Source organism: Bufo gargarizans, chromosome 8, assembly GCF_014858855.1.
Source record: "Bufo gargarizans isolate SCDJY-AF-19 chromosome 8, ASM1485885v1, whole genome shotgun sequence".
In the NCBI taxonomy this organism is placed as follows: Eukaryota; Metazoa; Chordata; class Amphibia; order Anura; family Bufonidae; genus Bufo; species Bufo gargarizans.
In genome coordinates this window covers 120378340-120402540 of record NC_058087.1, presented here as the reverse complement: position 1 = coordinate 120402540, position 24201 = coordinate 120378340, and the positions used below count along the sequence as shown (strand labels likewise).

Below are 24201 nucleotides of genomic sequence, written 5' to 3'. Positions count from 1 at the left end.
TATTCTTGTCACTCTAGTTCGCATGGCTCATTGTCTAGAATTGACTTGGTGCTAGGAAATTAGGCTATGTTTTCCCCTTTTTGGGTTGTTTGCATAAAATCTTATTGAAAATCAATAAAAAAAGAATTGATTTAGATTAGGTTTGGTTAGATAGGACTTTAGGTATTCCTGTGCATGAACTCCACTACCTCTGGTGTCTGTTCATACTGGTAGTCAGTCAGGACTTTCATTAGGGTTTTCACTAGGAGGTGTCCATCTTCCTTCCCTAGTTTTCAGGCCTTATTTCCTTTTCCATTTCCCTCCTATGTTTGGTGTGGGGTTTCCCTCCCACACTAAAGCTTGACAGGTCCCCTCTCCCATCTGGCCCTGGGTGACCACCCGAAATGCCCATATCAGGTTCCACCATAATGTGGCAATAATGAAGGCAATCTTCACATTATAAGATGCACTGAACTTTTGGCCTGATTGTTTTGGGGACAAAATAGTGCTGGAAATACTGTAATTTGTTCCCACACAGTGAACTGAGGACAAAACTGAGGAAAGGTACAGATGTGTCAGATCTGTAGTCCATTTTCTGTGTGGAGTGCACCTTGAAAATCTACAACAAATTGGATCCATCCGATTCCATATTACAGAGATACCTTTTCCTAGAAGCAATAGCAAATCCATAAGAAAAAAAACCCTGTATGCCTCATCTACAAATTGTAGGCATTCAAACACATACTACATAGGACTGGATAGGTTTCCATGGGGTAAAAGTGTGTCTTTATGGAGTATAAATTCAAGAGGTTTACTTTGAGATGTCTCCTTTGCTGGCTTGATTCATTTATTGCTTGTAATCAGGGGTTATGACCACCCTGCAATCCAGCAGTGGTGGCCGCTCTTGCACACTATAGGAAAAGGCACAGCGCACTCCCATGGTCCCAGCCACCAAAGAGGCCGGAGCCTTTTCCTATAGTGAGCAAGCACAGCTAACTTTGCTGGATTGCAGGGTGGTTGCAGCGTATGAAGTGATGGAAAAATGAATCCAGCCACTTAGTAAGTGGCTTGTATTAACCTCCTCTACATGATAAATGCCACTTGCTGAAGTAACGCAACCCTTTTAAAGGTGCTTATATAATGCAAAGCTCAGGAGAAGTTTATTAGTATGGAAATTACATTGATAAAAATGTATTAATATAATTGCAGCATATTAGCATATAACGTATATAACGTATAATGTATTAATATAATTGCAGCATATTAGCATATAACAAATAACACAAATTTTGCAATGATTATACTCACTGGTGGTTGTACAATTAGATCTGCATAATCCTGCATGGATGCTAGAGCAAGGCTCTGCAGATGTTCTGTCATTAATGTAGCAGCACAATTAAAAAAAGATTCAAGTTTCTTATAGTTGCTGTTACTGGGAATTTGCTTTCTCTTGTTTCCTTGGTAAAATATGTTCTGAATTTCTGGAAACCACCTGTGGATTCAGATGGAATTATACAATTGTAACATTCTCATTCTCTGTTACATGTTACTCTACTGGCCTTATATGTTACAAGCATTTTTCAACTGTGTGCTTAGGGTGTGGTTTTCTATATATTGAGATTTTGTACATTTGTTTTTCAGGCATTTTTGAAGTCTATGGAAAAAAGAATTACAGACCATCAAAAGTGCCACACCATGTGTTTATATAGCCTAACACCAATCTCCAGCATGACAGTTTGATAGAAAACAGGTGCAGACTCTTGGATGAGGGAAAGATGATAATTACACTTACCGGTAATTGGATTTTCCATTTAGCCTCCCCAACGGCACTAAGCAGAAGGATACCCCACCTCCCAGGGATAGGAAATAACATGGAGAACAATCATTTAAAAGCCTCCTCCCCTTTACCTTCTCCAGTAAGTGTCCGAGAACTCAAGATGATGCTGAATAGGTATATTTATTTAAACTTCCTTTATCTGATGAAAAGGTATAGCACATAGTAACAAAAAAGGTAACAAAGAATTATTAACAAAACATAAGTTTGGGTGGGAAATCCCAATGCCGTTGGGGAGGCTAAATGGAAAATCCAATTATCAGTAAGTGTAATTATCATCTTTTCCATACGCCTCCCCATCGGCACTAAGCAGGAGGATTAACAGAGTAAACAAAAAATTTAGGGAGGGACCACAGCGGACAAGACTTTACGCCCGAAAGAAAGGTCCCTATTAGAGATAACATCCAGTCTGTAGTGTTTGAAGAAAGAACTTAGACTGGACCAGGTGGCAGCCTGACATATTTGGGCCAGGGAAGCCGAGGCACCTTCCGCCCAGGAGGTAGCAATAGCTCTAGTCGAACGGGCTTTTAACTCCAGGGGAAGAATAGCACCCTTCTCTCTATATGCCCTGGCAATGGTCATCTTAATCCAGAGGGAAATAGTTATTTTTGAAGCCCCTTGACCTTTGTTTCTTCCTGCATACTGGACTAGTAGACTATTTGATTTCTTCTAGGTAAGCCAAGACGCATCTCCTGACGTCTAGATTGTGGTACTAAACCTCCTTGTCAGACCTGGCCTGTGGACAGAAGGTAGGTAATGAAATTTCCTGCTGACAATGGAATTTTGTAAATACTTTAGGTATAAAAGGAAGGATCATTCAAATTATTCTGTCATCCAGAATAGTTCGATATGGTGGACGGCAACATAAGGCCTGGATCTCTCCCACCCTCCTGGCCAAGTTGACAGCAATTAAAAAGGCTGTCTTTAGGGAGAGTAACCAAAGAGGAATCTCACTAAGAGGCTCAAAAGGAGGATCCATAAGTACAGAAAGTACTAGATTAAGGTCCCAGGGAGGCACCGTGGATCTAACTGCTGGGTTTAATCTATGGGCACCTTTAAAGAAACGCCAGATTAAAGCTTCATCAGCTAACTTAACTTTCAGGAAAGCACTGAGAGCCACTACCTGGACCTTCAGAGTACCGACCCTAAATCAGTCTTCTAGGCCTCTTTGTAGGAAATCAAGAATTATCTTGACGTCTGGCAAGACAGTGGGATTCCAGGCATCTTTTGTGAAATGGAGGAAAGCATTCCAGATCCTAAGATAAATCTTACACGTGACAGGCTTCCTACTATTAAGTAGGGTGTTAATAATCACGTTTGACAGTCCTTTGGCTTTTAAGATGGAACGTTCAACATCCATGCTGTCAGATTCAACTGGCGCACATGCGCACATCCGGATGTTGGGCCGTGCCTTGAAAAAGAAGATTCGGAACCTGAGGAAGAAACCAGAACTTCCTGCTTGAGAGGCTTAGCAGAACCATGTTCTTTTGGGCCAATATCAGGATTATCCAGCATTTGTCCTTCATTATTTTTGTCAAGACTCTGGGAATCAAGGTTATTGTGGGAAATGCATATAGCAGACCCTCCGGCCAAGGACCCAAGAACGCATCTACTCTTAGTGGTCTGTCTTCATAAGATAGGGAGTAGAAATGATCCACCTGTCTTTTTATTCTGGAGGCAAAGAGGGCCAGGACTGGGATTCCCCATCTGTCGCATATTGACGGAAATATCTCCTTGTTCAAGGACCACTCTCCTGATTTTAGAGGGTTTCTGCTCAGAAAATCTGCCAGAGCGTTTTCTCTTCCCTTCAGATGTACAGCTGAAATTGAGTTTATGTGATTTTGGGCCTAGGAGAATAACTGGAATGAATTCTGGCAAAGTTTTCTGCTTTTTGTGCCCTGTTTGTTTATATGGGCAACATTTGTACTGTTGTCAGACAAAATCTTGACATCTCTGTGATGGATGGTTGGGTGAAAGGCTTTTAAGGCTAGGAATACTGCCAGAAGTTCCCTCGAGTTTGAGGATAGAGGATGTAATTCCTGACTCCAAACTCCCTGGACTAGCTGATCTCTTCTGTGAGCCCCCTAACCTGACCCGCTTGCGTCTGTTCTTATCACAATTGGGTCTGAGGATCTCCTTGGTTTAGATTTTCCCTTCGTAGCCACCACTGTAGGAAAGCTCTCACCTATCCTGTCTAGGGATAAGCAACTTTTGTTCCAGGTGGAAAGGAGAAAAGCCTGTAGTATTCTGCTGCAGAACTGTGCCCACCTGACTGCTGGGAAGGCTGAGGTCATTAAGCCCAGGATTACAAAAATTTCTTTGATGGACACCCTTGGTTGGGGGCTGGAAAACCGAGATTTTTGCTATTATATTCTGGATCTTCTGTTGGGAGAGAGGCCGTCATAAGGCGGGAATCCAGAAGTATCCCCAGGAAGATCTTCTTGGTGGGGATCAAGTCTGACTTCTCCAGACTTAATTTCCAGCCTAGGGACTGAAGGACGTCTCTGACTATCTGGAATTTTCTGAGGAGAATCTCTGATGAATGATCCATAATCAGGAAATCATCTAAGTAGGGTATAAATAGGATCTCTTGCTGAGGTAAGAACCCTGAAACTTCTGCCATGATCTTTGTAAAAACTCGGGGAGCAGATGAAAGACCGAAAGTGAGGACTTGAAACTGTAGATGGGTATGGTGATCTTCCAGGTAAATCGCAAACCACAGGTATGTCTGATGATCGCTGTGAATGGGAACGTGATAATAGGCCTCCGCCAAATCTAGAGTTATCATGAAACAGTCCTGAAATAACAGATTGATTGTTGCTTTCACTGTATCCATTTTGAATTTTTTGTATTTGACATGTTTGTTGAGATCTCTCAGGTTTATAATGGCCCTGTAAGAGCAGTTAGTTTTTTTCTAAGAAGATTGGTGAACAGAACCCCTTCTCTTTCTGATACAGTGGTACTAGAACAACAGCTTGTTTTAACAGTAGGGTCTGAACCTGGGGTTCAAGAAGTAATTGCTTTTCTTGTTTTAATTTTCTGTTTAAAGGGAGTCTTTCACGCCGATTCACCGTATTAACCTAATAGTGTTATGTCCACGGCATCCCCCCTATTAAAACTGTGCTTACTGTTTGTTCCTTGCTTTCATCATTCTGCAGAAAAACACTTTTAATCCACATGCAAATGAGCCTGTGAAGGCGCCCAGGGGCAGCGTTACAGCGGCCGGAGCCCAGGCCCCTGGGTCATTTTCATACAAAGCCACTACCCCTCTGCCGCGTCTGCCCGCCCTTAGTCTCTGCTCTAACCTCCCTCCTCCCGTCTGTAATCCCGCGCATGTGCCGATGAACGCGATATCGGCGCGTGCGCATTGAATGAACACAGTCGGGCCGGGGCATCACAGTTTACCGTGCGCAACACTGTTATTAGGTTAATAGGGTGAATCGGCGTGAAAGACTCCCTTTAATAAGAACCTTTCTGGAGGGGGGGATAGAATTCTATTCTGTAACTGTCACACATCAGATCTAGAACCCAGGGGGACTTTAAAAACCCCTTCCCAAGCTAAAAGGAAATTTTTCAGTCTTCTACCGGTTCACTGGTGTAATTGATTTGGCTGCTTGGTGGATTTGTCAGGGTTAAATAGAAAACCCCTACCTCTGCCTCTTGAGGGCTGCCAGGAGCCTGAGTTCTCTTTCTTTTTTTGGTCAGACCTGCCCTTTCTTTGGGTATGAAAGTAGCAGCAATTCAGAAAAAAAAGCTGGATTCTGATGGGAAGCCCTTCTTTCTATGAGATGCCTTGTCTAAGATGTCATCTAATACTGAACCAAAAAGCCTGTCCCCCTCACAGGGAATACTACATAGCTTGCTTTTTGAAGTATTGTCCCCAGACCAGGACCTTAGCCAAACGGATCTTCTGGCCAAGTTCGACAGGACCACTGATCTGGCGGAAAGCTTGACCAAGTCAGCAGAAGCATCTGATAAGAAACTAGTAGCTTGCTTCAACACTGGTCAGGATATCCTCTCCAAGAGTACCTGCAAGTAAGTGTTTCTCTAACTGAGATAGCCATAAAGACAGGGTCCTGGCAGTGTAGGTAGCAGCAATACTGGGCCTTAACACCAAGGTACATGTTTCCCAATACTTCATCAGAATAGACTCACATTTTTTTATCCATAGAGTCCCGTAAGAGGCCTACATCCTCAAAGGGGAGGGAGGACTTCTTAGATATTATGGCTACTGGGGCGTCTACCCTGGGAGATTTATCCCAACGGGCCGAATCCCCCTCACTAAAAGGGTATTTTCGTTTGAATACCCTAGAGACTCCTGATCTTCTCTCGGGGTCCTTCCATTCGTCTGCAATCAATTTCTTTATATTTTCATGGACTGGGAGGGAATACACGGCTTCACGGCTTTTCTTATCCCCCAGACCTTTAAACATCTGGTCATGAATTGACTGGGGCTCTTTTGACTGCTGTATGTTCGTGGTAGCCCTGATATTTTTTAGCAGTAAATCGGTGTCTTCAATAGAACACAGGGATCTACCCGATTCATCATCTGAAGAAACAGTCAGAATCGGAGGAGACTTCTCCTTCATCAAAGTCAAACTCAACATCCAGAGGTGCGTCCGGAATAGATCTGGAGGTAGAGGGTCTCTGAGGAATCACCACCATTTTAGCCACAATGGCGGAGCAGACCTACTCTTTAATGATAGATTTCAGGCTGTCCACTAAAGATGGGGTCTCTTCAGCCATAATCTTATCTGTACATCACTGGGAAAGGGGTTTCTTTATGTGGCCGGCAAGCAGTTTTTTACAGATGGCACATTTTTTCTTTAATGAAGGTTCCCCACTTTTGCTGGCTTTGCCCTGCAATAAAAAATAACCCCTTCAGGAAGAGCTTTGGAGTGATTCATTTAAGGGGGAACCTTCACCCTGAAACCCCAATGGTGTACAAAAGAAACTTTGCAAAAAAAAAAAAAGAGACGCATCACTAAATAAGAGGCTTACTTTGCTTAGGGCCTTTGGAGGGTTTGCGGACATGTCAGCAGGCAGGGACATGGCTGCCCCAACACACTGATGCTTCCACGCTCATGAGGAACGCCATTCTCTGTCCGGACGGTAATTTCAGTAGTACTTCCAAGACTCCGGCCCCAAGTCTTGTAATGCCGGCTTCCTCCCTTAGCTGCCTCGCATGGAGGCACAGTATTTCCTGGGGCTGCCTGCGATTCGCAGGACTTATGCCTAGACGCCGGAAGGGCCTATATCTTGCACCGGAACCTGGCGCCCTGCTGAAGCCCTCCTGACTATTTGCCAGGGGAACGGACGGACCCAGGAAAAAAATAATAATAATGACTGCACGACATCTTCCAAAGCAGGGGGGAACCACTGCTCTATTCTCCACTTCATCCCCAGAGGGACAGGAAACAACTGGAGAAGGTAAAGGGGAGGAGGCTTTTAAATGATTGTTCTCTATGTTGTTTCCTGTCCCTGGGAGGCGGAGTATCCTCCTGCTTAGTGCCGTTGGGGAGGCGTATGGGGAAAAAAGGTATTCTTTTCTAAGGAAATGTTAGGGATGTCTAAGGCTACTTTCACATTCTTGTTTTGGGCGGATCCGTCATGGATCTGCAAAAACTGATCCGTTACAATAATACAACCGAACGCATCAGTCATGAACGGATCAGTTTGCATTATCTGTAAAATAGCCAAGACTGATCCGTCATGAACTCCACTGAAAGTCAATGGGATCCGTTTTCTATTGTGCCATTTGGCTCAGTTTCGTCAAGCGGACAGCAAAACGCTGCAGGCAGCGTTTTGGTGTCCGCCTTTAGAGCGGAATGGAGACTGATCGGAGGCAAACTGATGCATTCTTAACGGATCATTTTCCATTCAGAATGCATTAGGGCAACACTGATCCGTATTGGACCGCTTGTGAGACCCCATTAAGAATCTCACAAACTGAAAGCCTTAGCCAATACAAAATATGTTCATGTTCATAGGAACACACCTGTAACAATTCATCCAGTACACTGTATGCATACATTGATGGAACAATATGTATTTTCCCTGCAGTGGTAATAACTGTAACAGCTGTCATGTATCATTCTAGCCGATGTGACCGATTAGGCCTGACATTGGCTGCAGGCGTCATCAGATCAAGCCATTTCTTGGTCCTATGGGGACCAGAAGTGGCCAAGAATGGAGCAGTTACGGGACCATGTACAGGTGAGTGTTTTTTTATGTTAAGGGATACAGGGTTGGACCCCAGGAGTTATTGGTTCCAAGGCCAAACAACCCCATAAAAAAATGACTGTTCTTTCATAGGTCATCAGTACATTCCAATGTTTATGTACACCTACTAATTGTATAAGAACACTAGGACCCAGTTATGTGGACTAATAGGCTAACGTTACCCAATAACATTTATTTTCTTTCTTACTTTTTAAGTAATTTATCTTTGGCAGAATCAATTTGTCTCATGACAATATTTTGGAAGACAGATAGCTCCATTGACTCTTGGCGGTTGTGAAATTCATCAGTATCAACAAGACGTAATTGCCTATGGAAGTATGAAAAAAAAAGTTAAACATGACAATTGCAAACAAAGACAGATCACAAAAAACTGCACCTTGTATTCGCACATTGCAGTTTCTGCATGTAAACTGTGTGTTACTTTTAGCCCAAATTAGGCCTTATAATAAAAGTTGTACAATAATTTCCAGACCTCTTAGACTGGCGGCAACCGTGTTGGTGATCATACTTGCCTTATTTCTACTGCGTTGTCTAAGTTTGTTTTCTCTCCTGCTTTTACTGCTAGTCTAAGGTCCCTACATGTAAACTTCCCGTTTGATGCCGCTGTAGCCAATAACTGCCCACTTATCCCCTTGCGTAATGTCAAATCGCAAAATTTGGCCAAAGGAAGAAAAGGGAGCTCATAGGGTGAGCAAGTTAAAAAAACTAGCCTCCAAATACAGGAAAAAGTGGTTACACTCATCTGTGTATTGTTGCACCTGATGTTCAGTGCAACTGTAATGGAGGCGGATAGGAGTGATAGAGTTTGACTGGTTGGTGCTGCCAATTACGTCAGTGTTCACCTTTGGCAGGGGCCAAGCCGCTGTCTGGGTCACTATATGTGGTATGTTTCCCCTGGACTTGGAGGTCGAGTGGAGGGGTGGACATTAGGAGCAAAGACACAACCAGAATTTTGCAAACCAATAGGTTTTTATTGTTACTGTGACAACGCGTTTCAGGGTTCTGCGGACCCCTTTTTCAAGTCTGGTGGAGAAGCTGCTGGAGAAGAGTGCGCTTCTCCCAGCTTCTGGCACGTGCGGCGTCCAGATGGTGTGTGAGAAGCCACAGAAGCTGCCAGAAGCTGGGAGCAGCGCACTCTTCTCCAGCAGCTTCTCCACCAGACTTGGAAAAGGGGTCCACAGAACCCCGAAACGCGTTGTCACAGTAACAATAAAAACCTATTGGTTTGCAAAATTCTGGTTGTGTCTTTGCGCCTAATGTCCACCCCTCCACTCGACCTCCAAGTCCAGTGGAAACATACCACATGTAATGTCAAATGATCATGATGTGCAAGAGGAGATCACCGCGGCAGCCAGAGATTGGCTGCAGCAGTGTCAAACAGGAAGTTTAAATGGAGGGACCCAAAAGCAGCAGTGGAAGCCAAGGAGGAACAAGCCAGGGCCCTGGTCTGGGGATCATGTAAGTATGATCACCAACGAGGGTCCTGCCAGTTTGGGAGGTCTCAAAATTAGTGCACAAACGCCTTAATGCCACATAAAAAAATAAGTAAGCATGACCCAAGTAAGATCTGTGCTGTGATTACTAACCTGAATGATGAATGCCACAAATCTAAAACAGCAGCCATTGTTGGGTTTACTGAGTTTAAATTATCGTTGATGAAATTAAAATTGGCCAAAAATGACTTCCTCCAGGGTTTTGGCACTACTTCCAATCTAAAACATAAAAAAACATTTAAAATATATTAAAGGTATGGCTTAAAGAAGTAAACCATTATAATTAGGACATAATAGAGGAGACCATATAATATGAATTTGTACATTCTTTATTTTTCAATCTTGACAAAATACAGTATTTATTGCCCGCTTGCCAGATATTGATGACCTATACTGAGGATATGTCATCAATAGGTACTCGCTGCACAAACTCTTTAAATGTACCACTGACTTACAAGGATTGTTTGGGTCTAGGGCGCTGCCTCTATGTAATATTAGTATAGGGCTGGTCTTTCCAAGCTGCCTCCCTGCATGAGGGAGAAAACAGTGGATATCACCCCACAAATTCCATTGTAGAACAACTAGATATGTGGAAGCCTTCTTTAACTTGGCTAAAGTCAAATTCACACACTTGCATAGAGTATAACATATTATTAGCAATTGATTATTGGAAAAAAACTACAGATGACTAATTTCCTTATTACTCCACATTAAGAAGTGACATGTCACATCTACACACAGATTCCATAAGTAAGCTTCAGTCACCACATATGCAGACAAGCATGTGGAACCAGGTAGTCATCTTCAGATTTCTGCCACAGATTCCATGCTACATTTTGCCACACACCACATTATAGTCCTATGTACATACCATAAAAAAAAATCTAAATAATGTTCATTATAAAATTACACATTAAGACAGTTTTTCTTTTAGACAAATTTATAAATTTCCCTTAATGTACTTACCTTTCAAATACACATCAATGGTTCCCTGATCTTCTGCCATTCTCTGTATACCTGTGTATGCCATTACTGTCCCTGTGTATGCCATTACCACCCTGTATGCCCATTGCGCAAAAAACACTAGATAATCCTCCCAGGGTAGGAGACCTGACCCCTTCCACTTGTTGCTTCTTACATGCAGTCTATCTAGGTTATGTTGTAATGCCCATAACAACCATTCAGAGCTCAGCGTTACTTTTATTGAATTGTTCTGAGCAAACCATCAGGAATGGAGGAATGGTGTTAGGATGTGATTCTGCTTATAAATTATGCTATATATTTTATTACCGTTTATTACAGTAACCAAATAAGATGTAAAATAAATATTTTCTGCATAAGATGGGCCAGTATTTTTTATGTTTTTTTAAATACATAGGATGGAATAGTAGACTACAATATTCCATTCATAGATATACAGCAAAAAATGTATAATAATACTAATTTTTGTTGACGGAGGGGTCCTATGGGACATGGATGCCCCTGTATACCCATAACATTGTGCAACTTGAATCCTTTTTTGACTAATACACTTAGGGGAATTCTCCATATGTATACCTCCAACAGAAGGTCAAATGTGATGTACGGTACATAGAATCAAAAAACGAAACTAAATATATAGCTATATTGAACCTTATTAAAAAAGAAATGACTTACTCTGAACGATGTGGTTCCAAAACAGTTTGTTTATTCTCAATCTTCTCCCTTGGATCTTTTAAAACAAAGTCAACTAGAAGAAACAGAAAATAATATGTAATTGATTGGCAAATTAAACTATCATTACTATTGGGAAATGTGTATGTATATAGTATAGTTCACATTCAACACATTTTGAAAGTCTTCAGACCGTTTAGTGCTAAAATTAATCTAAAAAGTTTTTACCCCATCAATCTGCACTAAATCCCCAATAAAATAAAATGAAAACAGAATTTTAGAAATGTTTGCCAAGTTATTAAAAAAAGAAAAAGTTAAATTCAGACACTAATTTCTCTTAATCATCCTTGAGGTGTTTCTACAGTTTGACTGGGATCCACCTCAGGTAAATTCAGTTGATTGGACATGATTTGATAACACACATCCCTGTCTATATAAGGTCTGAGAACTGAAAATGTATGACAGGAGGAAAGAACTGCCTGTAGAGCTCAAAGGCAGGATTGTGTGGAGGCACAGATCTGGAGAAGGGTACAAAAGATTCTGCTGCATTCAAAGTTCCCAAGAGGATAGTGGCCTCCAATATTCCTATAAGAAAGAATCAGGAATCATCCTGGCTGCTCCACCAAACTAAGTAATCAGGGCAAAAAGGCCCTGGTAAGAGAGGTGACCAGTGTCACCTCTGGCTGAGCACTGGCCGTACGCAGATGGGAGAAATTTCCAGAAGGTCAACCATCACTGCAGCACTCCACAATTCTGGATATATGGCAGAGAGACCAGAAAAAAGCCTCTCCTCAGTAAAAGACACATGAAAGTTTGCAATAAAGCACTCTCAGATTGTGAAACAAGATTCTCTGGTCTGATGAAACCAAGAGTAAACGATTTTAGCCTCAATTCTAAGCATTATGTTTGGAGGAATCCAAGTACTGCCCAATACCAGCTCATCAGTGAATCATGGTGGTGGTGGTGGCGGCAACATGCTGTGGGATATTTTTTAGCATCTGGGAAAGGGAGTGACCCCATTTTGGAAAGAAGACACCCCAAGGTATTCCGTGAGGGGCACTGCGAGTTCCTAGAATGTTTTATTTTTTGTCACAAGTTAGCGGAAAATGATGATTTTTTTTTTTTCTCTTTTTTCCTTACAAAGTCTCATATTCCACTAACTTGCGACAAAAAATAAAAAATTCTAGGAACTCGCCATGCCCCTCACGGAATACCTTGGGGTGTCTTCTTTCCAAAATGGGGTCACTTGTGGTGTAGTTATACTGCCCTGGCAATTTTGGGGCCCAAATGTGTGAGAAGAACTTTGCAATCAAAATCTGTAAAAAATGACCGGTGAAATCTGAAAGGTGCACTTTGGAATTTGTGCCCCTTTGCCCACCTTGGCATCAAAAAAGTGTCACACATCTGGTATCGCCGTACTCAGGAGAAGTTGGGGAATGTGTTTTGTGGTGTCATTTTACATATACCCATGCTGGGTGAGAGAAATATCTTGGCAAAAGACAACTTTTCCAATTTTTTTATACAAAGTTGGCATTTGACCAAGATATTTTTCTCACCCAGCATGGATATATGTAAAATGACACCCCAAAACACATTGCCCATCTTCTCCTGAGTACGGCGATACCAGATGTGTCACACTTTTTTGCTGCCAAGGTGGGCAAAGGGGCACATATTCCAAAGTGCACCTTTCGGATTTTGCAGGGCATTTTTTACACATTTTGATTGCAAAGTTCTTCTCACACATTTGGGCCCCTAAATTGCCAGGGCAGTATAACTACCCCACAAGTGACAACATTTTGGAAAGAAGACACCCCAAGGTATTCCGTGAGGGGCATGGCGAGTTCCTAGAATTTTTTATTTTTTGTCGCAAGTTAGTGGAATATGAGACTTTGTAAGGAAAAAAGAAAAAAAAAAGAAAAATCATCATTTTCCGCTAAATTGTGACAAAAAATAAAAAATTCTAGGAACTCGCCGTGCCCCTCACGGAATACCTTGGGGTGTCTTCTTTCCAAAATGGGGTCACTTGTGGCGTAGTTATACTGCCCTGGCAATTTAGGGGCCCAAATGTGTAAGAAGTACCTTGCAATCAAAATGTGTAAAAAATGGCCTGCGAAATCCGAAAGGTGCCCCTTTGCCCACCTTGGCTGCAAAAAAAGTGTCACACATCTGGTATCGCCGTACTCAGGAGAAGTTGGGGAATGTGTTTTGGGGTGTCATTTTACATATACCCATGCTGGGTGAGAGAAATATCTTGGCAAAAGACAACTTTTCCCATTTTTTTATACAAAGTTGGCATTTGACCAAGATATTTTTCTCACCCAGCATGGGTATATGTAAAATGACACCCCAAAACACATTCCCCAACTTCTCCTGAGTACGGCGATACCAGATGTGTGACACTTTTTTGCAGCCTAGATGCGCAAAGGGGCCCAAATTCCTTTTAGGAGGGCTTTTTTAGACATTTGGATCCCAGACTTCTTCTCACACTTTTGGGCCCCTAAAAAGCCAGGGCAGTATAAATACCCCACATGTGACCCCACTTTGGAAAGAAGACACCCCGAGGTATTCAATGAGGGGCATGGCGAGTTCCTAGATTTTTATTTTTTTTGCATAAGTTAGCGGATATTGATTTTTTTAGTTTTTTTTCTCACAAAGTCTCACTTTCCGCTAACTTAGGACAAAAATTTCAATCTTTCATGGACTCAATATGCCCCTCACGGAATACCTTGGGGTGTCTTCTTTCCGAAATGGGGTCACATGTGGGGTATTTATACTGCCCTGGCTTTTTAGGGGCCCTAAAGCGTGAGAAGTCTGGAATATAAATGTCTAAAAATGTTTACGCATTTGGATTCCGTGAGGGGTATGGTGCGTCCATGTGAGATTTTATTTTTTGACACAAGTTAGTGGAATATGAGACTTTGTAAGAAAAAACAAAAACAAACAAAAAATGTCCGCTAACTTGTGCCAAAAAAAATGGCTGAATGGAGCCTTACCAGGGGGAGGGTGATCAATGACAGGGGAGTGATCAATGACAGGGGGGTGATCAATGACAGGGGGGTGATCACCCATATAGACTCCCTGATCACCCCCCTGTCATTGATCACCCCCCCTGTAAGGCTCCATTCAGACGTCCGCATGATTTTTACGGATCCATGGATACATGGATCGGATCCACAGAACGCATGCGGACGTCTGAATGGAGCCTTACAGGGGGGTTATCAATGACAGGGGGTGATCAGGGTGATCACCCCCCTGTCACTGATCACCCCCCCTGTAAGGCTCCATTCAGACGTCCGCATGATTTTTACGGATCCATGGATACATGGATCGGATCCACAGAACGCATGCGGACGTCTGAATGGAGCCTTACAGGGGGGTTATCAATGACAGGGGGTGATCAGGGTAATCAGGGTGATCACCCCCCTGTCACTGATCACCCCCCCTGTAAGGCTCCATTCAGACATCCGCATGATTTTTTACGGATCCATGGATACATGGATCGGATCCACAAAACGCATGCGGACGTCTGAATGGAGCCTTACAGGGGGGTTATCAATGACAGGGGGTGATCAGGGTAATCAGGGTGATCACCCCCCTGTCACTGATCACCCCCCCTGTAAGGCTCCATTCAGACATCCGCATGATTTTTTACGGATCCATGGATACATGGATCGGATCCACAGAACGCATGCGGACGTCTGAATGGAGCCTTACAGGGGGGTTATCAATGACAGGGGGTGATCAGGGTAATCAGGGTGATCACCCCCCTGTCACTGATCACCCCCCCTGTAAGGCTCCATTCAGACATCCGCATGATTTTTTACGGATCCATGGATACATGGATCGGATCCACAAAACGCATGCGGACGTCTGAATGGAGCCTTACAGGGGGGTTATCAATGACAGGGGGTGATCAGGGTAATCAGGGTGATCACCCCCCTGTCACTGATCACCCCCCCTGTAAGGCTCCATTCAGACATCCGCATGATTTTTACGGATACATGGATACATGGATCGGATCCACAGAACGCATGCGGACGTCTGAATGGAGCCTTACAGGGGGGTTATCAATGACAGGGGGTGATCAGGGTAATCAGGGTGATCACCCCCCTGTCACTGATCACCCCCCCTGTAAGGCTCCATTCAGACATCCGCATGATTTTTTACGGATCCATGGATACATGGATCGGATCCACAGAACGCATGCGGACGTCTGAATGGAGCCTTACAGGGGGGTTATCAATGACAGGGGGTGATCAGGGTAATCACCCCCCTGTCACTGATCACCCCCCCTGTAAGGCTCCATTCAGACGTCCGCATGATTTTTACGGATCCATGGATACATGGATCGGATCCGTAAAAATCATGCGGACGTCTGAATGGAGCCTGACAGGGGGGTGATCAATGACAGGGGGGTGATCAATGACAGGGGGTGATCAGGGAGTGTATATGGGTGATCACCCGCCTGTCATTGATCACCCCCCTGTAAGGCTCCATTCAGACGTCCGCATGATTTTTACGGATCCATGGATACATGGATCGGATCCGTAAAAATCATGCGGACGTCTGAATGGAGCCTGACAGGGCGGTGATCAATGACAGGGGGTGATCAGGGAGTGTATATGGGTGATCACCCGCCTGTCATTGATCACCCCCCTGTAAGGCTCCATTCAGACGTCCGCATGATTTTTACGGATCCATGGATACATGGATCGGATCCGTAAAAATCATGCGGACGTCTGAACGGAGCCTGACAGGGGGGTGATCAATGACAGGGCGGTGATCAATGACAGGGGGGTGATCAGGGAGTTTATATGGGGTGATCAGGGGTTTATAAGGGGTTAATAAGTGACGGGGGGGGGGGGGGTGTAGTGTAGTGTAGTGTGGTGTTTGGTGGGACTGTACTGACCTACCTGAGTCCTCTGGTGGTCGATCCTAACAAAAGGGACCACCAGAGGACCAGGTAGGAGGTATATTAGACGCTGTTATGAAAACAGCGTCTAATATACCTGTTAGGGGTTAAAAAATTCGGATCTCCAGCCTGCCAGCGAGCGATCGCCGCTGGCAGGCTGGAGGTCCACTCGCTTACCTTCTGTTCCTGTGAGCGCGCGCGCCTGTGCGCGCGCGTTCACAGGAAATCTTGCGTCTCGCGAGAAGACGCGTATATGCGTCCAGGAGGAATAAAGCAACCACCTCCCGGACGCATATACGCGTACGGCGGTCGGGAGGTGGTTAACACAGTTTTATGGGTTCCCTGACCAGTTACCTTAATTCTCCAGGTCACTACAACTAAGGCAATACCAACTATAGGGGAGATTTATCAAAACTGGTGCAAAGTAAAACTGGCTTAGTTGCCGATACCAACCAATCCGATTCCACATTTCATTTTTCACAGCTACTTTTAAAAATGAAAAGTGGAATTTGATTGGTTGCCAGGGGGAACCAAGGCAGTTTTTTTTTTTACACAACTTTTGATAAATCTCCCCATATATTTATATAGTTTTTCTTCTGTTAATACTATAAATTCTACCTCCCATAACTTTTTTTTATAATTATGTTTACGGAGCTGTACTGACTTGTTTATTTACTTATTATGCGCCTATTTTTATTTTCAGTTGTACGCAGCTCTTAGAGGTATTTTTCAAAAGGTCCTAAACCCTCATGCTTGGATTCTGCAGAAGTAGAGCACTGGACTATTTAAACATATCTTACAGAAAGACACATGTATTACAAGCTACAATACTAAAAAGAAATGACAAAGATCGTATGCAGTCCCAGGCAGAGTACTGCTCTCCTCTCATGCTTATTGCACTTGTTTTATTTTAGATGATGTATGAATACTCCCTTTTTAGATGTACAGATTCCTGAAATTAATTACACATACATAACTAAAAAAGGTTAAATTTCTGGGGAAATTGTGTGAAGTGTTCTTGCCTCTACCAGTAGTCTACAACTGGAGTGGGCGGAGTAACTGGGTGGAGTGGCTTGAGTAACTGTTGTGTGGCTGGAGTAACTGTGGAAAGGTTGGAGTGGGCAGAGTAAGGCCTCATGCACACGACCGTTGTGTGCATCCGTGGCCGTTGTGCCGTTTTCCGTTTTTTTTCACGGACCCATTGACTTTCAATGGGTCCGTGGAAAAATCGGAAAATGCACCGTTTGGCAGCCGCATCCGTGAGCCGTGTTTCCTGGCCGTGAAAAAAATATGACCTGTCCTATTTTTTTCACGGCCAACGGTTCACGGGCCCATTCAAGTCAATGGGTCCGTGAAAGAACACGGATGCACACAAGATTGGCATCCGTGTCCGTGATCCGTGGCCGTAGGTTTTAGTTTCATACAGACGGATCCGAAGATCCGTCTGCATAAAAGCTTTTTCAGAGCTGAGTTTTCACTTCGTGAAAACTCAGATCCGACAGTATATTCTAACACAGAGGCGTTCCCATGGTGATGGGACGCTTCTAGTTAGAATACACTACAAACTGTGTACAAGACTCGATCTCTTACAGGGGGATATGATAGTACAATTAACCCCATCATATCCCCCTGTAAGAGATCAGGGCTGCCAGGCAGCAGGGGGCAGACCCCCCCCTCCCCAGTTTGAATATCATTGTGCGGCGCCCCCTCCCCTGTTGTTAACTCGTTGGTGGCCAGTGTGCGCACCCCCCTCCCTCCCTCCCTCTATTGTTTTAATACATTGGGGCCAGTGTGCGCGCGCCCCCCCCAACCCCCCCTCCCTCCCTCTATTGTTTTAATACATTGGGGCCAGTGTGCGCGCCCCCCCAACCCCCCCTCCCTCCCTCTATTGTTTTAATACATTGGGGCCAGTGTGCGCACCCCCCCACCCCCCCCCCCCCTCCCTCCCTCTATTGTAATCATCATCGGTGGCAGCGGAGTAGAAGATTTTCATACTTACCTGGCTGCTGGCTGCTGCGATGTCTGCGTCCGGCCGGGAGCTCCTCCTACTGGTAAGTGACAGCAATGCGCCGCACAGACCTGTCACTTACCAGTAGGAGGAGCTCCCGGCCGGACATAGAGATCGCAGCAGCCAGCAACCAGGTAAGTATGAATCTTCTACTCCGCTGCCACCGATGATCGGGGGGGCACACTGGCCCCAATGCTATTATTACAATAGAGGGAGGGAGGGGGGGGGGGGGGGTTGGGGGGGCGCACACACTGGCCCCAATGCTATTATTACAATAGAGGGAGGGAGGGAGGGGGGTGCGCACACTGGCCACCAACGAGTTAACAACAGGGGAGGGGGGGCCCACTGGCCACCAATGAGTTAAAAACAGGGGGCAGTCATGTACACAGTTTTTTTGTATATTCTAACCTGAAGCGTCTCCATCACCATGGGAACGCCTCTGTGTTAGAATATACTGTCGGAAATGAGTTTCACGATGTAGCTCATATCCGACAGTATATTCTAACATAGAGGCGTTCCCATGGTGATGGGGACGCTACAAGTTAAAATATACCATCGGATTGGAGAAAACTCCAATCCGATGGTATAACAGAACTCCAGACTTTACCTTGAAAGTCAATGGGGACGGATCCGTTTGAAATGGCACCATATTGTGTCAACATCAAACGGATCCGTCCCCATTGACTTGCATTGTAATTCAGGACGGATCCGTTTGGCTCCGCACGGCCAGGCGGACACCAAAATGACTTTTTTTTCATGTCCGTGGATCCTCCAAAAATCAAGGAAGACCCACGGACGGAAAAACGGTCACGGATCACGGACCAACGGAACCCCGTTTTGCGGACCGTGAAAAAAAACGTCCGTGTGCATGAGGCCTAACTGTGAGGAGTGTTTGGAGTGAGTAAAGGTAGTAAACATTACACTAACCAATTGATCGATCAAATTTAACCACCTCAGCTCCCCTAGCTTAAACCCCCTTAATGACCAGACCACTTTTTACACTTCTGCACTACACTACTTTCACCGTTTATTGCTCGGTTATACAACTTACCACCCAAATGAATTTTACCTCCTTTTCTTCTCACTAATAGAGCTTTCATTTGGTGGTATTTCATTGCTGCTGACATTTTTGCAAAAAAATGAAATTTTTCACTTTCTGTTGTAAATTTTTTTTAAAAAAACTACATTTCTGTATAAAAAATGTTCTCTAAATTTATTGTTCTACATGTCTTTGATAAAAAAAAAAATGCAATAAGTATATATATTTATTGGTTTGTGCAAAAGTTATAGCGTTTACAAACTATGGGGCAAAAAAATTAATTTACGCACTTTGACTTTCTGAGCACCTGTCATGTTTCCTGAGGTTTTAAAATGCCCAGACAGTAGGAACACCCCATAAATGACCCCATTTCGGAAAGTAGACACCCTAAGGTATTCGCTGATGGGCACAGTGAGTTCATGGAAGTTTTTATTTTTTTGTCACAAGTTAGCGGAAATGGAATACCTTTTTTTTTTTTCTTACAAAGTCTCATATTCCACTAACTTGTGACAAAAAATAACATTTTACATGAACTCACCATACCCCTCACAGAATACTTTGGGGTGTCTTCTTTCCAAAATGGGATCACATGTGGAGTATTTATACTGCCCTTGCATTTTAGGGGCCCTAAAGTGTGAGAAGTAGTTTGGAATCCAAATGCGTAAAAATGCCCTGTGAAATCCTAAAAGTACTCATTGGAATTTGGGCCCCTTTGCACACATAGGCAGCAAAAAAGTGTCACACATGTGGTATCGCCGTACTCAGAAGAAGTAGGGCAATGTGTTTTGGGGTGTATTTTTACATATACACATGCTGGATGAGAGAAATATCTCTAAAATGACAACTCTGTATTAAAAAATGGGAAAAGTTGTCTTTTACAGAGATATTTATCTCACCCAGCATGGGTATATGTAAAAATACACCCCAAAACACATTGCCCTACTTCTTCTGAGTATGGCGATACCACATTTGTGACACTTTTTTGCAGCCTATGTGCGCAAAGGGGCCCAAATATGTATAGGTCGCGTGGTGCCACAGAAGCCAATCTGTTCTAAAAACAAATGCCTGAAGAGGGGCACACTTGTGTAGAAATTGTCCACATAAAGGTGGTACCCCTTGCCAAATAAGGGTGACACCAAGTCCCAGACTGTCTTCCCACTGCCCCCCAGGTAGTCAGGGCAACCGACCGGACCGACTCCAGGGTCTAATCTTTACCCTCAAAGACACGAAATTTGTGCATATAGCCTGTGGCCCTTTCACAGAGCTTATACAATTGGACCCCATACCGGGTGCGCTTGCTTGGGATGTATTGTTTGAAGCCAAGGCGCCCGGGAAAATGTATCAGGGACTCGTCTATGCAGATGTTTTGCTCAGGAGTATACAAATCTGCAAATTTGGTGTTAAAGTGGTCTATGAGGGGCCGAATTTTGTGAAGGCGGTCAAAAGCTGGGTGGCCTCTGGGACGAGAGGTGCTGTTATCACTAAAGTGCAGGAAACGCAGGATCATCTCAAATCGTGTCCTGGACATGGCAGCAGAGAACATGGGCATGTGATGAATTGGGTCCGCAATTCATGCTTTTTTGTCAGGCCAATGTTGAGGAGAAGGCCCAGAAAAGTCTTAAGTTCGGAAACTTGGACGGGTTTCCACCGGAAAGACTGGGCATAAAAGCTTCCCAGGTTGGCGGCTATAAATTGAGTCAAAGAGCTCCGCAGTGAGGAACAGCTCAAAAAACCCCAGTGCCGATCCAATCTGAGCTGTCTGAACCCGAACTCCGGACTGGGCGGTGAAAGCGGGAACTACTGGTGCGGCTGAAGATCAGGGTTTGCCAGCACCTCAGGGACTCTAGGGGCTCTACGGGCCTGTCTGTGCAGTGGCTGCGACGGGGGAACTACTGCACGTGCCACCGTACCAGCTTCAACTGCCCTTCTGGTGCTCGCCACTTCACCATGTTCTACGGCAGTGCTGGTACTAGGTCCAGGATAGGCTGCGCTGCTGGTGTATGCCTCACCACGTAATCCGACAGCGCCAACCCCACTCTGCTGCCCTTGAAGCGGATCCTGAGCAACCTGTGGTCTAGCAACATGGGGCCGGGTACGCCTGGTGGTATCAGGGACCTCAACCTCATCGTCTGAACTTTGGGTCAGACTACCACTGCTTTCTACAGGTTCGTATTCTGACCCGCTGGAACCGTTAGATGAGGGGTCCCATTCCTCATCCGACTGGGTCAGAAGCCTGTAGGCCTCTTCAGAAGAATACCCCTTACTTGCCATTTGGTCAACTAAATTTAGGGGGTATTCCCTGAGACTCCCCAAGAAAAAAAGCAAGCCTGTCTTACAAATGGGAGGCTAGCGAAGTACAGAAAGCCGCTGCGATTAATAAAAAATATCAAAACTGATTTTTTTTTTTATCGCCGCAGCGCTTGTGTAGTGATTGTGCTTGGTCTACTAACAGTGATCTGTGCTCTCTGCTGGGATCAACCGACGAAAAGGAGTTATATGGCTTGTGATTAGTTTTTTTCTAAAGTCACCAACCTGCCAGCGCTGATTATTGGCTGGTAGGCTGGCGACGAACTCCTTCTGCGACTTTTGCTGACCCGCATTGCTCATGTGTGGGCCGGATATGCGCGTCATCTCGCGTCTCGCGAGATTATGCATCAATGTGTACAGAAGGAATAACCCGGCCGCCCGCAGGACGCATCCCTGCGTTAGGCGGTCGGGAGGAGGTTAAAAAGTGCACATGGCAAGCTGGATAGAGTGAGAAATGCATTTCAACTTTTATTTATATAGCACATTTAATTGCAATGTTGTTGGCCAAAGTGCTTCACAGTTACATTAAAACATACATTTATAAAAACATTAGCAGCTGATTTGTGTAGGTAGGCTTGAAAATGAGGGAGTGGTGGCAGTTTAGAAATCATGTCCTGATTTTTCAGCTCATACTCTAGCTTTTGTCAGCTCCCACTCTAGTTTTGAATATTCTGCCATTCATTCCTATGGGACCAATTTCGCCACAAAAACGCTGATATTTTGTGAACCATTCGGCTAAACGTTCCACAAAATAATAGCACACCAATCAGGAACAATCCGCACGTTTCGGTATATTACTGTCTATGTAGTGTAAAAACTGTGGGAGGAGTTAGGGTGGTAAATTTGGCTATAATAATAAGAATATATATGTGAGATAACAGGAAGTGGTCTTGTCAACCAAGAACAATTAATAATAATGATGATAATAAAAAGAAACTCACCAATTGCTTTCTTTACACTGAGAAGATAATCTTCTTTCATTTCATCTGACAACATATCAATACTATCAGTGTAAACCTTTAAGTGTTCTGGAACCAAACGTAAGACATTTTCCAGCCATGAATCTTCCATGGAAGCTACATGTTCTGTGTCAATCCCATGGCTTATGTAGTAATTGTACCTCTAATGTGAGAAAAGAAAATGCAAGTTATGAACTAAAAAATGTAAACATGCTAAACAGGGGTAGACTGGCAACTGGAAAAATACTAAAAGCAGCCCCATTTTGTAGTCTGGTCCAAATAGATGAAAGCCAGGGCCAGCAATACCATATTGTGGCACATTATACCACCCCAACAGAGCCAAATACCACAGTCCATCATAAAATACTACCAGCAGCACAAAATACATCCCCAAAAACTTCCAATAGCCAGCCGTGAGGAGGGTTCAGGCGGCTCCCTGGGAAATTTCCCTGTAAGGTCTATGGCCAATCTGCCCCTGATGCTAAAGATTACTGGAAAGTTTGTACATATGTTACAACAGTCATAGTTCTTACTGAACTCCTTGGTTCCTAGAATGATTTTTGATTGGTGGCAGTTGCCAGGACATCAAGACAGCAGATGTCAGGGGGAAAAAAAACTAAGTAATAGTGAATGGAGCTAGAGTCAGACCAGGAAGTGGATGCAAGTAACAGGAATTGAGTGTGTTGCACAGCTGGATCCATAGCCAGGAAACCTGAAGATACTCAGATGTGATTAACCCTTTAATGACCAGGCCTGACAAGACCTTAAAGGGGTTGTGCAATTGATGCTGCAGCAGTGACCTGCTCCTTTTGTGCCATGTGACCATTTGTCATGACGCAAGGGGAGCAGGTCACCGCTGTGGCCAAGGATCGGCTGCAGCAATGTCAAAAGGAAGTTTACATCCTCGGAGCCCAGTAGAGAAGCCAAGGCCGCGAAGCAAAGAAGCCAGCACCAAGAAAGCAAGTATGCTTCCATTTACAGACCCCCCACTCCCCCAAAGGTGCACAACCACTTTAACGACCAGGCACTATTTAGTCATTTATCCTAAACAGTGGTTCAACGGGCGTAACTTTATTTGTTGGACTACCAAAATAATTTGCATGTTTTTTTAAGTGGCACCTATTGCTTTTTATTAATATGTTTTTACAGAATCTTTTTTTCTTTTTTAGTTTTATTTGGGGAAAACTGTAAAAATAAATATTTAGTTTTCAAAATAAAGTTTTAATAAATATACAAACTGATACCAAAATAAGTTATTAAAATGGGTTCCCAATTGTAATAGACATGCTAGATATGCTTAGTTTTTCAGACAAAGGGCAACTGTGTTGGATTGGGCATTTTTTTCCTCTCTTATTTATATTTAATTATATATATTTCTTTATGTATTTTTGTCACAAAATATATCCCCCAAGAGATCACTAAAAGACTTCTGAGAGACGTTATTTTAGGATTTTGCAATTTTCCTCTCTAATTGGAACATTCAAAGCAGTTAAAGGGGAAAACAGCAACCTGTGGGGCAATTGTGCACAGGCAGAGCTGTTCATGGTTTGCCATTACTTAGGCTCCATTCACACGTCCGGAAAATGGGTCCGCATCCTTTTCGCAATTTTGCGGAAAGGGTGCGGACCCATTCATTCTCTATGGGGACGGAATGTGCTGTCCGCATCCACATTTGCGGATCCGCACTTTCGCATCCGTGCTTCCGTTTCCGCAAAAAAATAGAACATGTCCTATTCTTGTCCGCAATTGCGGACAAGAACAGGCATATTCTATT

General features: G+C 43.9%; 1 protein-coding gene and 1 long non-coding RNA gene across 3 annotated transcripts in view; one reads left to right on the top strand and one right to left on the bottom strand.

The window, feature by feature from the left end:
- DNAH7 (dynein axonemal heavy chain 7) overlaps window positions 1-24201 on the bottom strand; it is a 518555-nt gene that overhangs the window by 443821 nt on the left and 50533 nt on the right. The window contains exons 6-10 of the mRNA XM_044302717.1: window positions 22410-22590; window positions 11206-11278; window positions 9643-9768; window positions 8244-8363; window positions 1288-1471 (exon numbers count right to left, since the gene is read on the bottom strand). Coding sequence (XP_044158652.1) covers window positions 1288-1471; window positions 8244-8363; window positions 9643-9768; window positions 11206-11278; window positions 22410-22590 — 684 coding nt within the window. The remainder of the gene's footprint in view (window positions 1-1287; window positions 1472-8243; window positions 8364-9642; window positions 9769-11205; window positions 11279-22409; window positions 22591-24201) is intronic.
- The window catches only part of LOC122944444, a 67413-nt gene that overhangs the window by 8777 nt on the left and 34435 nt on the right, over window positions 1-24201 (top strand). The gene's annotated exons all lie outside the window — the stretch shown is intronic.